Source organism: Hemitrygon akajei, chromosome 7, assembly GCF_048418815.1.
Source record: "Hemitrygon akajei chromosome 7, sHemAka1.3, whole genome shotgun sequence".
NCBI classification, from domain to species: Eukaryota; Metazoa; Chordata; class Chondrichthyes; order Myliobatiformes; family Dasyatidae; genus Hemitrygon; species Hemitrygon akajei.
Window position 1 is genome coordinate 136,491,445 of NC_133130.1, and position 13,797 is coordinate 136,505,241.

At 41.7% G+C, this 13,797-nt stretch overlaps 1 protein-coding gene across 1 annotated transcript in view; it reads left to right on the plus strand.

Annotated features, from left to right (window-relative positions):
• Window positions 1-8,350: 8,350 nt before the first annotated feature.
• The window catches only part of cacna1ba (calcium channel, voltage-dependent, N type, alpha 1B subunit, a), an 846,233-nt gene continuing 840,786 nt past the window's right edge, over window positions 8,351-13,797 (plus strand). The window contains exons 1-2 of the mRNA XM_073052070.1: window positions 8,351-8,947; window positions 10,377-10,482. Coding sequence (XP_072908171.1) covers window positions 8,685-8,947; window positions 10,377-10,482 — 369 coding nt within the window. The 5' untranslated portion in view covers window positions 8,351-8,684. The remainder of the gene's footprint in view (window positions 8,948-10,376; window positions 10,483-13,797) is intronic.

The following is a 13,797-nucleotide window of genomic DNA, read 5'->3' on the forward strand; positions in this document are numbered from 1 at the left end:
AAATGCTAACTGCCCTAAACTCTAACCTGACCTCTAACTCCTCTCTCTGTCCCAAATCCATCCTTTATAACCATATAACAACTACAGCACAGAAACAGGCCATCTCGGCCCTTCTAGTCCGTGCCGAGTGCTTACTCTCACCTAGTCCCACCGACTTGCACTCAGCCCATAACCCTCCATTCCTTTCCTGTCCATATACCTATCCAATTTTTAAAAAAATGACAAAATTGAACCTGCCTCTACCACTTCTACTGGAAGCTCATTCCACACAGCTACCACTCTCTGAGTAAAGAAGTTCCCCCTCGTGTTACCCCTAAAGTTTTGCCCCCTAACTCTCAACTCATGTCCTCTTGTTTGAATCACCCCTACTCTCAATGGAAAAAGCCTATCCACGTCAACTCTATCTATCCCCCTCATAATTTTAAGTACCTCTATCAAGTCCCCCCTCAACCTTCTACGCTCCAAAGAATAAAGACCTAACTTGTTCAACCTATTCCTGTAACTTAGGTGCTGAAACCCAGGTAACATTCTAGTAAATCTTCTCTGTACTCTCTCTATTTTGTTGACATTTTTCCTATAATTTGGTGACCAGAACTGTACACAACACTCCAAATTTGGTCTTACCAATGCCTTGTACAACTTTAGCATTACATCCCAACTCCTTTACTCAATGCTCTGATTTATAAAGGCCAGCATACCAAAAGCTTTCTTCACCACCCTGTCCACATGAGATTCCACCTTCAGGGAACTATGCACCATTATTCCTTTGTGCAGGTTTTGTACAGTTCTCACTGATACATCACAGGCAGGTGGTGGAAGCTTTGAAAAGTTTGCAGGACAAATTCACCATATGGTTGCCTGGTTTAGAGGGCATGTGCTATAATGAGAGGCTGGACAAACTTGGGTTGTTTTCTCTGCAAGGACGGAGGCCGAGGGGAGCGGTATTGGAAGTATAAAAAATAAGGAGGCATAGATAGTGTAGGTAAGTCTGAGTCTTTTTCCCAGGGTGGAAGTGTCAAATTTAAGAGGGCATAATTTTAAGATGAGAGGAGGAAGCTTAAAGGAGATGCAGGGCAAGTTTTTTTTAAATACAACCTGCCAGGAGAGGTGGTAGAAGCAGAGAGAATAGGAATCTTTAGGAGACATTTCAATTGGCACATGAAAAAGCAGGGAAGAGAGGGATGTGGATCATGTGCAGGCAGATGGGATTTGTTTAATTTGGCATCACGGTCACCAGAGATTTTGTGGGCCAAGGGCCTGTTCCTGTGCTGTAATCTTCATTTTTCTAACCACAGAGGAGGTGCAGACTGTCATTTGGAGTGTCCAAACAAGTGGGCTGAGGAAGAGACCTGCTCGTGCTACATGAGACTGACCTTACAAATGAGTGGGTGATAGTGATGTGTTAATTTGGATCACAGAGTCATTCGGTGTAGAAATAGTTCTTTCAGCTCGACTGGTCCATGCCGTCTAAGATTCCCATTTACTGTTCGCGTTTGCCCACATTTGTTCCATATCCCTCCAAATCTTCCCTATCCGTGTTCCTTTTAAATACTGATAATGTGCCTGCTTTAGCCACTTCCTCTGGCTCTTCATTCCATATAAGACCATAAGACATAGCAGTAGAATTAGGCCATTTGGCCCATCGAATTTTCTCTACCATTTCATCATGCCTGATCCATTTCTCTCTCAACTCCATTCTCCTGCCTTCTCACCGTAACCTTTCACACCCTGACTAATCAAGAATCTATCCATCTTTGACTTAAATACACCCAATGACCTGGCCTCCACAGTTGCCTGTGGCAACGCATTCCACAGATTCACCACCTCCTGGCTAAATAAATTCCTCCTCATCTTCATTCTAACGTCTGAGTCTGTGTCTTCTGATCCTAGTCTCCCCCACCATCAGAAACATACTCTCCACATCCACTCAATCAAGTCCTTTTAACATTCGATAGGTTTCAATGAGATCTCCCCCCACTCTTCTAAATTCCAATGAATAAAAGCCCAGAACCATCAATCATTCCTCAGGCAATAAGCCTTTCATTCCTGAAATCATTCTTATGAACCTCCTTTGAACCATTTCCAATGCTATCACATCCTTTATTAAATAAGGGGCCTAAAACTGCTGACAATACTCCAAGTGCGGCTTTACCAGTTCCTTTCAAAGCCCCAGCATTACATCCTTGCTTTTATATTCTAGTCCTCTCAAAATGAATGCTAACATTGCATTTGCTTTCCTCACCACCGACTCAACCTGCAAATTAGCCTTTAGGGAATCCTGCACAAGGTTTCCTAAGTCCCTTTGCAGCTCAGATTTCTGAACTTACTCCCCATTTAAAAAATAGTCTATGCTGTTATTCCTCCTACCAAAGTGTACGACCATACACTTACTGACCTTCTGCAGCCTCCCAGCTTCCTCAACACTACCTGTGCTTCCACCTATCTTCATATCTTCGACAAACTTGGCCACAAAGCCATCAATACCATCATCTAAATCATTGACATACAACGTAAAAAGAAGCAGTCCCAGTACCGACCCCAGCGGCACAGCAATAATCACAGGCAGCCAATCAGAAAATGCTCCCTTTATTTCTTTACTTTGTCTCCTGCCAATCAGCCAATATTTTATCCATGCTAGTATCCTTCCTGTAATTCCATGGACTCTTGTTAAGCAGCTTCATGTGTGTCACCATGTCAAAGGCCTTCTGAAAATCCAAGTACAGTACACAACATCCACCCGTCACCAATTCTTTATCTATCCTGTTTTGTTAGTTCCTCAAATGATTCTAACAGATTTGTCAGGCAAGATTTTCCCTCAAGGAAACCATGCTGATTTTGGCCAATTTTGTCATGTGCTTCTAAGTACCCCAAAACCATATTCTTAACAATCGACTCTAACATCTTCCCAATCACTGAGGTCAGGCTAACTGGCCTATAATTTCCTTTCCTCTGTCTCTCTCCCTTCTTGAAGAGTGGATTGACATTTTCAACTATTCAGTCCACCAGAACCATTCCAGAATCAAGTGATTCTTGAAAGATCATTACTAATGCCTCCACAATCTCTTCAGCCGCCTCTTTCAGAAGCCTGGGGTGTACACCATCTGGTCCAGGTAGCCTATCTACCTTCAGACCTTTCAGCTTTCCCCAAGTAACAGCAATTGCACTCAATTCTGCCCCCTGACACCCTCAAATTTCCAGAGTGAAGATTGACACAAAATATTTATTCAGTTTGTCTGCCATTTCTTTGTCCCCATTACTACCTCTCCAGCATATTTTCTACTCTTGCCTCTTGTTTATACTGACCGCTCTATGGGGGAAGCAGTTGCTCCTCAGGTTCCAATTAAATCTCTTCCCTCTAGTTCATTACCCAACCCTGGGAAAAAGACTGTGCACAGTCACCCTATCTAAACCCCTCATAACTTCTGCCTCTCTATAAGATCATTCGTTATTCTCTTATGCTCCATTGAAAGGTCCTACCCTGCTCAAACTCTCTCCATAACTCAGTCCCTTGAGTCCTGGCAACATCCTCGTAAATTCCCTCTGCACTCTTTACAGTTAGTGGCATCTTTCCTGTAGCATGGTGATCAAAACTCATCACTGTATTCGAATCGTGGCCTTAGCAGTATTTATTTATTTATTTATTTATTTAAGAAACCATAACATCACAACTTCTCTACTTAGTGCTTTGACCGATGAATGTCAATGTACCAAAGGCCTTCTTCACTCTGCCTACCTGCAACCTTATGTTCCATCTGTTCTACAGCATTACCCAGGACCCTGCTGTTCACTGTGAATGTCCTATCCTCACTTGCCTTTCCAGAATGCAACACCCCACACTTAAACCAAATTAAACTCCATTTGCGATTCCTCGGCCCACTTACCCAGCTGATTAACATTCCTCTCTAAATGCTAATAACCATTTTTACCGCCAGCAACACCATCTATTTTAAACATAGAAGCATAGAAAACCTACAGCACAATACAGGTCCTTCAGCCCACAAAGTTCTGCCGAACATGTCCCAACCTTAGAAATTACTAGGCTTATCCATAGCCATCTATTTTTCTAAGCTCCATGTACCTATCCAAAACTCTCTTAAAAGACCCTATTGTATCTGCCTCTGCCACCATTGCCAGCAGCCCATTCCATGCACTCCACCACTCTCTGAGTAAAAAACTTACCCCTGACATCTCCTCTGTACCTACTCCCCAGCACCTTAAACCTGTGTCCTCTTGTGGCAACCATTTCAGCCCTGGGAAAAAGCCTTTGACTATCCACACAATCAATGCCTCTCATCATCTTATACACCTCTATCAGGTTACCTCTCATCCTCCGTCGCTCCAAGGAGAAAAGGCCGAGTTCACTCAACCTATTCTCATAAGGCATGCTCCCCAATCCAGGCAAGATCCTTGTAAATCTCCTCTACACTCTTTCTATAGTTTCCACATTCTTCCTGTAGTGAGGTGACCAGAACTGAGCACAGTACTCCAAGTGGGGTCTGACCAGGGTCCTGGTCATTACAGTTACTTTAGTGTCATCTGCAAACTTACTAACCAGGCCTTATATATTTCCTGCTGTAGTTATGAGAGTTATTCAACCAGAGCTAGTATTTCAGAGTGGGTAACAGAAAACATTGCTCAGAGATTTTGTTTTTCCCCATTCATCAGATCATCTCTGCTGGAAAAGGTTTCTTAATGAGCACACCAAATAGCAGACTAGCATGGTCATCACCCTTCAATGAGCAAGTCAAGGCTCACATTCAATACTTCCACCAGAAAAAAGCCATGGATGTGATAAAACTGTTATTATGAAAAGTTGGTCAATTTCAGCTGCAAGAATACTATTTTAAAATCAAATTTACTTTCACTTGGAAAATAATAAATAATCCACATTTCAAAATTGCATTGCATTTTGACAAGTAAACATTTAATAAATAACATTTCTGCAGGTAAACTTGGATTTTGCTATTGTAATTTAGATCTCCTGCATTTTGTACCACAAACATTACCTATTTTTTCAGCATAATATAAATAATGAAAATGCCAAGTTAAAGAAATATAATATCAAGTTTCAGCTTTTTAAATTGAGTACCAGATCCATGAATTAATTGGCTGGGTGGATTATGCAAGAGTTAAAATTAACTTCAGATTACTCCAGTGCTTTACAGAGTTGGCTGGGCTGCTGGAAGAACCCAATTTGTCCAAGTTCTGGAGAAGCTAAATCTAGGGAGCTGGTTATTTAAAATACCCTAGTTTTGTGATAAATACAGTGCAACATATTAGTATTCCTTGAGTTTCAGATTAAAATGTGGTTTGACTTAGGATTTATCACGCCACATCAAATACTATCTGTAGCCTAGACCATAAAATGTATCGTGTAATATATTTCTAAACAGAAGTAGAAGGTGTTAAACCTAAGGGCTGTTCCCAATTTTATCAATTGCAGTTGGAATGAAGAGTATTTGAAGGGGTGTGTATCTTCTCCTGCATAATCAACAGACTGAATTTAGGGCAACAATCTGCTGGAGGAACTCTGCAGATCACTGGATTGTGGGAAATCTCTGGGATTGTGTATTCTCTGATATATAACTGACAAGGAGAACCCTTGTCAATGGATTTTATTATCAGAAGAATTTTGTAAGCCAGTTGCATAGAAACTACATCCCCAAGTGACAAACTCAGAACAAAAGGTTCAAAGTTTTGGAGGATATCTGAAAATCATAGAACATTGAACATGGAATAGTACAGCACAGTACAGGCCCTTCGGCCCACAATGTTGTGCCGACCCTTAAACCCTGTCTCCCATATAACCTCCCACCATAAATCACAACTGAACCATTGAGGAGGAAAATTAAAAAAAAACACTTACCCACACAAAGCCGGTGGAAACCTGGAATGCTGCCAACCTTTCCTACCCACCACCCAACTCCCCAAAATAGCGTGTGAGTGTTAGAGATCAGATTGGTTAGCGTTTCAACGGTTTGAGAAAACTGGGTAAATGGAGTGTTGATGGAAGTGATGATGAAGGAGGGTTGAGTGAAACCCTTGAAATTCGTGGGACTTCATTTGGATGAGTAACTAGCAGATTTGAAATGAAGGCGATAAAGAATCTGTTACAAGACAGACATACTTTATTGATCCCGAGGGAAACTGGGTTTCATTACAGCTGCACCAACCAAGAATAATGAAGAAATATAGCAATATAAAACCATAAATAATTAAATAATAATAAGTTAATCATGCCCAGTGGAAATAAGTCCAGAACCAGCCTATTGGCTCAGGGTGTATGACACTCCTAGGGAGGAGTTGTAAAGTTTGATGGCCACAGGTAGGAATGACAATTACAATTTGATTTCGCCTATTGAAATCCTTAAGGCTTCACGGAGTGGCCAGATTCTTATTTTATATTTTTTATGTTCGCGCTTTATGGGGGGGCTGGGTGGCCATTTTAAACTCGGGATTCCGCTAAAAAGGCGCTAAAGACCTGAATAGCCTCTCTTCCTTTCTCGTCTTTTGCTCTGCGCTACCATACCCATACCATTACTAAACGCCTCTTTAGACTTGATCATTGGTGATGCATTGGAAACCCAAAAAGACGTTACACTTCCAACAGATTTGATTTCACCCTAGATGTTACTGTGATCCTTGGAGATTTCCCAACAGTTGACGGGACCTGGTCCTCCAGTGTTTGTACTCACAACTCTCTGTTTTGTTGTGGTTAATTTTCAGTAGTTCATTACTGAACTGGCATCGGAGATTGTAAGATCAAGTGGTGGTAGAGTTTGGCACTTTTGGAATAATAACCATTTCGGAAGAAGTTCGTTCTAGAAAGAAGGGGATGCCTTCTTTTTTCAAAGAAAGAGGCTTCCCTTCCTCCAACATCAACGCTGCCCTCAATCGCACCTCTTCTCTTACCCCATCTTCCCGCCGCCCTACCAGGGATAGGGTTCCTCTTGTCCTCACCTCCCCACTGATCTCCCTCCTGGCACTTATCCTTGCAAGCGGAACAAGTGCCCCTACACCTCCTCCCTCACTACCATTCATGGCCCTAAACAGTCCTTCCACGTGAGTCTATTGGAGTCATCTACTGTGCTAGGTGCTCCCGGTGTGGCCTCCTGTACGTGGATGAGACCCGACGTAAATTGGGAGATCACTTCGCCGAGCATCTATGCTCCGCCCGCCAGAACAAACGGGATCTCGCAGTAGCCACCCATTTTAATTCCACTTTCCATTTCCATTCTGATATGTCCATCCATGACCTCCTCACTGTGAAGCCACACTGAGATTGGAGGAACAACACCTTATATTCCGTTTGGGTCGCCTCCAACCTGATGGTATGAACATCGATTTCTCAAACTTCCAGAAATGCCCCTCAACCTCCTTTCTTCTCCATTTTCGTTTTCCCTCTCTCACTTCATCTCACCAATCAATCTCCCAGCTCTTTACTTCATTCCTCCCCCTCCAGGTTTCACCTAGCACCCGGTGGTTGTCTCTCTCCCCCCCCCCCCCCTCACCTTTCAAATCTACTCCTCAGCTTTTTTTTTCTCTAGTCCTGCGGAAGAGTTTCGGCCTGAAACGCTGACTGTACCATAGATGTAGCCTGGCCTGCTGAGTTCCTCTAGCATTTTGTCTGTGTTGCTCGGAAGAACTTATTCAATTTTCTTTAAAAATGTAAAATTCAATTCCCCTTGGAATCTAGTCAGCACCCTTATGGAACTCGTTCCCACTTGTGACCAATATTTGGTAGCTTCCTTAGAAATCTGTTGATTTTTTTTTACCATAATGGATCAAAGCTCAGTGAACCATGAATCACGCTAAAACGATTGAGAAAAGTAATTTACTGCATTATTTTTAAAGCCAACGATCCAGCATGTACAGCCCTATTTGCATTGTGGGGGCGCGGGAGAGAGAGAGAGAGAGAGAGAGAGAGAGAGTGAAGTTGGATTTGCAGATTGTGCGAAAGTTTCATGTGAATATGTTTGCGCGCGTACACGGTGAGGTGTGCCTGCTGTTCTCTGTGCACGGTGCGTGTACACGCCAGACACGCCTGTCTTTGTTGGGCTGTTTTGTTCCTCTTGTAATTGACCGCGGGGTTGGCGTGCACATCCCCTGCTGGGAAGCTTGCCCCGGGCTCTGAGTTCCCCCCGGCGCTAGCGGAAGAAGCCAGCCAACCATTCTTGATATTTTTTTTCATCTTTCACAAGGCAGGAACGGGCACCCTCCCAATCTAATGATTTGGAGATAAAGGTGGAGATTTCTTCCTGATTGGCTTCCAGGAATCACATGGGTAGGTTTCTATAAGGAGCTGAGATTCGCAAATTGGTTACTTTCAGCATTTTGAAACTGACAACTGCCTGTATTAGTCGCGGCTCCTGTTTAAAATACAGTCAGAGCAATATAAGGAAGAGGGTGTATTTTAGCAACTGCTCCGATTATCCAGCTGTTCACCCTCCGATTGCCAGCTGTTCCTCTGGATATGTGGAGAACCTATTGGAAGTTATGGGAATAAAAACAGATATTTGCTTTGGTGCTGCTTAGATCGCCAGAAGACTGAGAGAGCGATCTCGCTCGTTCCTCCTACTGATGTACACCCGCAACCAGGAATAGACGACCAATGCGTTTGTGATGCGTCTTCCTCCCGTGTTTTATCTGAGGTGGGATTTTAACGTGTGGTTTACTTTCCTAGAATGGCTCGCTTCGGAAGCGACGTGTCGGCTCGCTATGGAGGAAGCACAACGGGCGGGGGCAGAGGTGCAAACCGCCAGGGTGGACCCCATGCCGGCCAGAGAGGCATGTACGGCTCGAAGTCGATGGCCCAAAGAGCCCGGACTATGGCCCTGTACAATCCCATCCCCGTCCGTCAGAACTGCTTCACAGTCAACAGATCACTTTTTATATTTAGCGAAGACAACATTATACGAAAATATGCCAAACGAATAACCGAGTGGCCATATCCTTTTTTTTATTTCGCCGGGGCAGCCTAGATTCTCTGCAGAATCACAGCCATGGGTTTATTGCTGGTTATTGGGCAAAGGTTCAGCCAGCTGTTGCCTGGGCGTGTATGTAGAAGGCGTGTGCCGGTGGGAGTGCTTTGTACTGCGTATCTCAAGGGAGGCTGTTGTTTTTTTTTCATCTATAATCTCAGTTCCTATCGATTCTTCGTAACTGCAGCGGGTCTTATTCGCAGGGTACTGAGATGAATGTCAGGACGTGTGATAATCAACGCGCTTTCGTTCCTCATGTGCTGTGGTCCAAACTATTGCAAGGAACGGGCATATCGCGTTCAGTTTAACATAACCATCCCCACGATCACTGTTCCTCTCTCAACCCCACCCCCAACCCCGTTTCCCAGTCTAGTACAACTATGAGTCTGGGCAATCACTTGTGTTAAAGTGGGCTGACATTTGCATGAAGCGATCATCCTTATTTCCCGTTTGTTAAGTGAACAGCAAAATTATTATTTTTAAAAGTACCTCCTAAAAATACTGCTCGGGGGAAATCACCCCGTACACTTCCTTGTATTCCTCCCGACATTTCTAACATACAGCCCTCGGAGCAGCCCTTGCCCAGTTATTTACACTGCAGATGTACATCGGCAGTGCGAGAAGATTTTCGGTTTGCTGAGAAAGTTGCCACATTTTCCTGCTTGTGCACCACGGTTAAAATGGTGTTCGGAAGGAGAGTGCTGGTGTGGAGGCGCTGTTCACTGCTTTCAGGCGCTGTCCTAGGTGCTGAAATGCGCCCACGCCTTCACGCAGAAGGGAATCCACGATCCGGCGAGAGATGGCAAAATCCATGTTATTGGCGAAAAAGGCAGATCGGGCACCCTGGCTACGTGTGAGCGATAGACTTTTAAAAAATGCATTTGGTGCACATTATTACTATTATTATTGTTATCATCATCATTATTATTATATGCAGATTTTGTCCCGCTCCATGGCTAATATTTGTTTGTTGCTCGCTTCTTTAAAAATGCTAAACATGTACGTCAAGTTACATGATGTAACGATGGTTTTCCCTCGGAAATGCAGTTAGAAGAAGAGTTGCCAAAAGAATATTCATCTCAGTACCCCTCAAACTTTTTTTTTGACCAGCCGTAGTTAAACCTGTTAGAAAGACAGCCGGAGGAGCCGCAGCCCGCCAATTTGTACCAATATTCACAGGCTCAACCGAACCATCTCCTCCGGGCGTCTCGCCCCTGTTGTTTACCACCCTCGGGATTAGTACTGAGTTAAGGACAAATTTAAAGTTACCCTTACAATTACACTGCGGTGTGATCAATTACAAGCTTGGATCAAATTGTCTTTATATTTTTAATTGTGGGCTGAAGACGGAAACAAGTTCCGCATATAATGTTAATTTACCTTAACCTTGTTTACTCCATTTGAATACATGATACTAGCAACTATTATTGCAAACTGCATCGTCTTGGCCTTGGAGCAACATCTTCCAGATGGCGATAAAACACCAATGTCAGAAAGACTGGTAAGATTTAGTTATTTAGAATTGATTATACTTTCAACACACTGCTAAACATAATTCCATTTCTTTTAAAGCCACTGACGGTATTATTGACATAAGCTTTTGATTCCTTTAAAAATCATAAAACTGGATAAAGGCTATGGAACACGTGTGGAAAGCAGGTTAATTTTGGTGTTGATGTTTCACTGGAGCTTCCTTCAGCATGTGGAATATTTTAAAAATTATTTCAGCTATTTTTCTTTTTTTTAAAAAGTCTTCAGAAGGGAACTATTTTTTCTACATTCCTAGAAAATACAGATGATGTAACTGTTTAAATAACGGCAGGATTTTAGATATTTAGAATAGATTCAAATTTGAACTGGAAGCAAAAACGCTTTCTGAATGAGATGACAATATACTGCACAATCAGTGGCCACTTTATTTAGTACCAATTAGGTATTGGTCTACACTCAATAACCTAATGAAGTGGTTATTGAGTGTATATGCATGGTTTCTATTGTGTAGAGTGTAGACCATCCACATCAAGGTTTGATGTGTTGCTCATTCAGAGATACACTTCTGTACAGCACTGGTATACACCTGCTCATCAATACAAATAACTAATAAGCCAATCATCTGGCAACAAGTCAATGCGCTGGCAATTTATTTATTTGAAGGTACACCATAGAGCAGGCTCTTCAGATCTACTGAGCCTTGCTGCCCAGCAATTCTCCAATTTAACCCTAGCTAATCACAGAACAATTTACAACGATCAATTAACCTGTTAACCAGTCTGTCTTTGGAATGTTGGAGGAAATCGGAGCTCAATGAAAACATACAATCCTTACAGAGAATGCTGGAAATGAACTCCAATGCCATACACGGTCAGAGCATCACACTAGCTGCTACCATGGAAATTTAAGGTACTGTCACCTTGAACCAGTTTGGCCATTCTCCTCTGCCCTCTCGCTTTAACAGGTTGCAGCTCACTGGATGTATTTTGTACTTCGCACCATTCTCTGTAAACTCTGGAGAAAGTTGTGTGTGAAATCAAAGGTTCTGAGATACTGAAACCACCCTATCTGGCACCAACAATTATTCTATGGTCAAAGTCACTTGGATCACATTTCTTTCCAATTCTGATGTTTGGTCTGAATAAAAACTGAATCTCTTAACCATGTCTGCATGCCTTTATGCATTATGTTGCCTCCACATGATTGGCTGATTAGATACTTGCAGTAATGAACAGGTGGCCACTGAGTTTAGACACACCACTGAAAACACAACTTAAGTAAGCATTCAAAACTGGAATCACAATTTAGCAAAGTACAAAGATAGTCTTTAAAGCAGTGGTATAATAATAGGACTATTAATTGTTTTATTAGTGTCACATGTCATTGAGACAGGACAAATCTTTATAATCAGGGTGGATTATTTTAACCCTGTATAAAAACTAATAATGGAGTGCATAATACAGTGTTGGATTCACAGAGAAATTACAGAGAAGGTAAACAAATATGATGCAAGAACCATGGCGAGGTAGATTGAGAGATTAAGAGTTTGGCTTTATGACACAAGAGGTTTATTTAAGACTTCTAACATGAACAAAAGCTCCCTTGAGCATGGTGGTACATGTTTTCAAGCTTTTGTATCTTCTGTGGACTAGAAGGTGGTGATGTTGGGTGAGTTGTGGAGGAGAATGTTGTGGTTGCCTGTGGTCATAGATTAGAATACTCTTTGTTGGCTGCTTTATGAAGGCAACAGGAGAAATGGACAGGGTGCCAAGGACCAACTCTTGGTATTATTTCTTATACTTTCAGATTCAATTTAATTTTTATGACATTGACTGAACTCTTTGGTGCTGGTGGTAGCATCATTACCTTCAATGCTCTTGTATTTGAAGGGACTGGTAGTGGTAGAAATCATGCAGAGGCTCTCCAGATCAAACCCAAGCCTGAATAATAGAAATTTTGGCATTGTACCAGTTGTCAGAGCAATACTGCAGGGCAGCCACCAGACCCTCAGGAGAAGAGGCTAGAAGTGAAGTTATTTTTCACACCATGCTGTGAATGCTAGCTACAAAGATATTGGGAGATTACTTCAATAGCTGTAAAAAAAAAAGTCATCAACCTATCTGGAAAGTTAACCATTCTAATTGATTTTAAAAATATGTTTGCTTTTTTATCTTTACTTAATTGGAGTCTATTAACCACATCTATAGTTGGTTGACACATTATCCTAAATGTGTGGATAAACTCATTGCTGTATCCTGTAGCACAGCAAATAGCTTATTGATTAGTTTTTTTAAAATCAAAGACAAAGTTATTCAGTGAAATTATAGTTCTAGAAACCAAATAGAAACTAAACTTTCTTTACTGGAATATATTATACAGATTTTGCACAACTCAAGGAGTTTTCTTTTAGTGTTATTTTAACTTCAGAGGGAAGAGTTTACATCAACTATTTCACACAAAAGTTACATATTTAATGTCAATTATTAAGAAGAGCTTTACAGCATGCAAAAAAAAAAACAGTTTTCATGTGGTCCCAAAACATATTAAAATAAAAAAAATGTGCAGATGTTGGAAATCTGAAACAAAATCAGAAAATTATGGAAACATTCAGCAGGTCAGACAGTCTATGTGGAAAAATTAAGTCTTTACAGCATTTTTGTTTATTAAATTATGCAATTTTATTGAAAGAGAAACCCACACTGGTAGCATGTACATCATATATCATAACTGCTTCACCAGAGGACACCACAATGAACTTTGTTTTTGAAGTCATAAATTAGATCTACTTTATGTCCTGTGTAGAGGACAGTTTGCCTTCTGAAGTTCCAAAACATGGCAGGAAGAAACCTCTGATGTGAATTTACACTCATTACCCACCTCTGCAAAGAGAAGACAAATCAGGAATCCTCAGAGATGCTATAAGCTGGCTTTTTTCAAGAAAGTGAGTCAAATCCCATTTTGGTAATTCAAAAGGAGATCTTTCTTTGCTCTCACCTGTTGTCAGGCAATAACGATCATGCCTCTCATAATGCACCAATTCCATCTCTGAAGAATGATCTTCATCACCTGAAAACTCAAAGAAAAGTGCAGATATCAGTGCTAATTAGTTCTCATAGTCTTTTGCGATTTTACAGAAGTCTTCACCTCTGCCAAAATGAGAGCTAATGAGGTTAAAGCTTCCTAAATTTGGTTATCTGCATAACCTTATCTCCATCATTTTTCTGTGACATGATGAGATGTAACCGACTGCACTTTCAGGTTGAGTAAACCCACTCAGAGTCAGCATAGAAGCAAGTTGTCTTGTCTCCAAAGGACTGCCTGCAAT